Here is a 675-nt window from a genome sequence, read left to right as displayed (position 1 = left end):
AAATACAAAAACTAGCCGGGCGAGGTGGCGGGCGCCTGTAGTCCCAGCTACTCCGGAGGCTGAGGCAGGAGAATGGCGTAAACCCGGGAGGCGGAGCTTGCAGTGAGCTGAGATCTGGCCACTGCACTCCAGTCCGGGCGACAGAGCGAGACTCCGCCTGGAAAAAAAAAAAAGAAATTCGTCATTCGAAACATAGTGGAGGCCGCAGCAGTCAGGGACATTTCTGAAGTGAGCGTCTTTGATGCCTGTGTGCTTCCCAAGCTGTATGTGAAGCTACATTACTGTGTGAGTTGTGCAATTCACAGCAAAGTAGTCAGGAATCGATCTCGTGAAGCCGGCAAGGACCGAACACCCCCTCCCCGATTTAGACCTGCGGGTGCTGCCTGACGTCCCCCACCAAAGCCCATGTAAGGAGCTGAATCCTTAAAGACTGAGACAGACTATTCTCTGGAGAAAATAAAATGGAAATTGTACTTAAAAAAAAAAAAACTAATCTATGTCTTTGTTTATTCTCATTTTACATTAATCATTTTTCTGATTTATTTATTTATTGAGACGGAGTCTCACTCTGTTACCCAGAGTGGAGTGCAGTGGTGTGATCTCAGCTCACTGCAGCCTCTGCCTTTCGGGTTCAAGTGATTCTCATGCCTCAGCCTCCCAAATATCTGGGATGAC

General features: G+C 48.3%; 1 protein-coding gene across 1 annotated transcript in view; it reads left to right on the top strand.

The window, feature by feature from the left end:
* LOC108522065 (40S ribosomal protein S26-like) overlaps window positions 1–421 on the top strand; it is a 787-nt gene extending 366 nt beyond the window's left edge. Inside the window, exon 2 of the mRNA XM_017862165.1 lies at window positions 177–421. Within this exon, the coding sequence (XP_017717654.1) occupies window positions 177–387 (211 nt within the window). The 3' untranslated portion in view covers window positions 388–421. The remainder of the gene's footprint in view (window positions 1–176) is intronic.
* The last annotated feature ends 254 nt before the right edge of the window (window positions 422–675 follow it).

Source organism: Rhinopithecus bieti, unplaced genomic scaffold (genome assembly GCF_001698545.2).
Source record: "Rhinopithecus bieti isolate Rb0 unplaced genomic scaffold, ASM169854v2 scaffold_63976, whole genome shotgun sequence".
Taxonomy (NCBI): Eukaryota; Metazoa; Chordata; class Mammalia; order Primates; family Cercopithecidae; genus Rhinopithecus; species Rhinopithecus bieti.
Note: the sequence above shows the minus strand (reverse complement) of the source record. Positions and strands in the feature narration are given on the sequence as shown.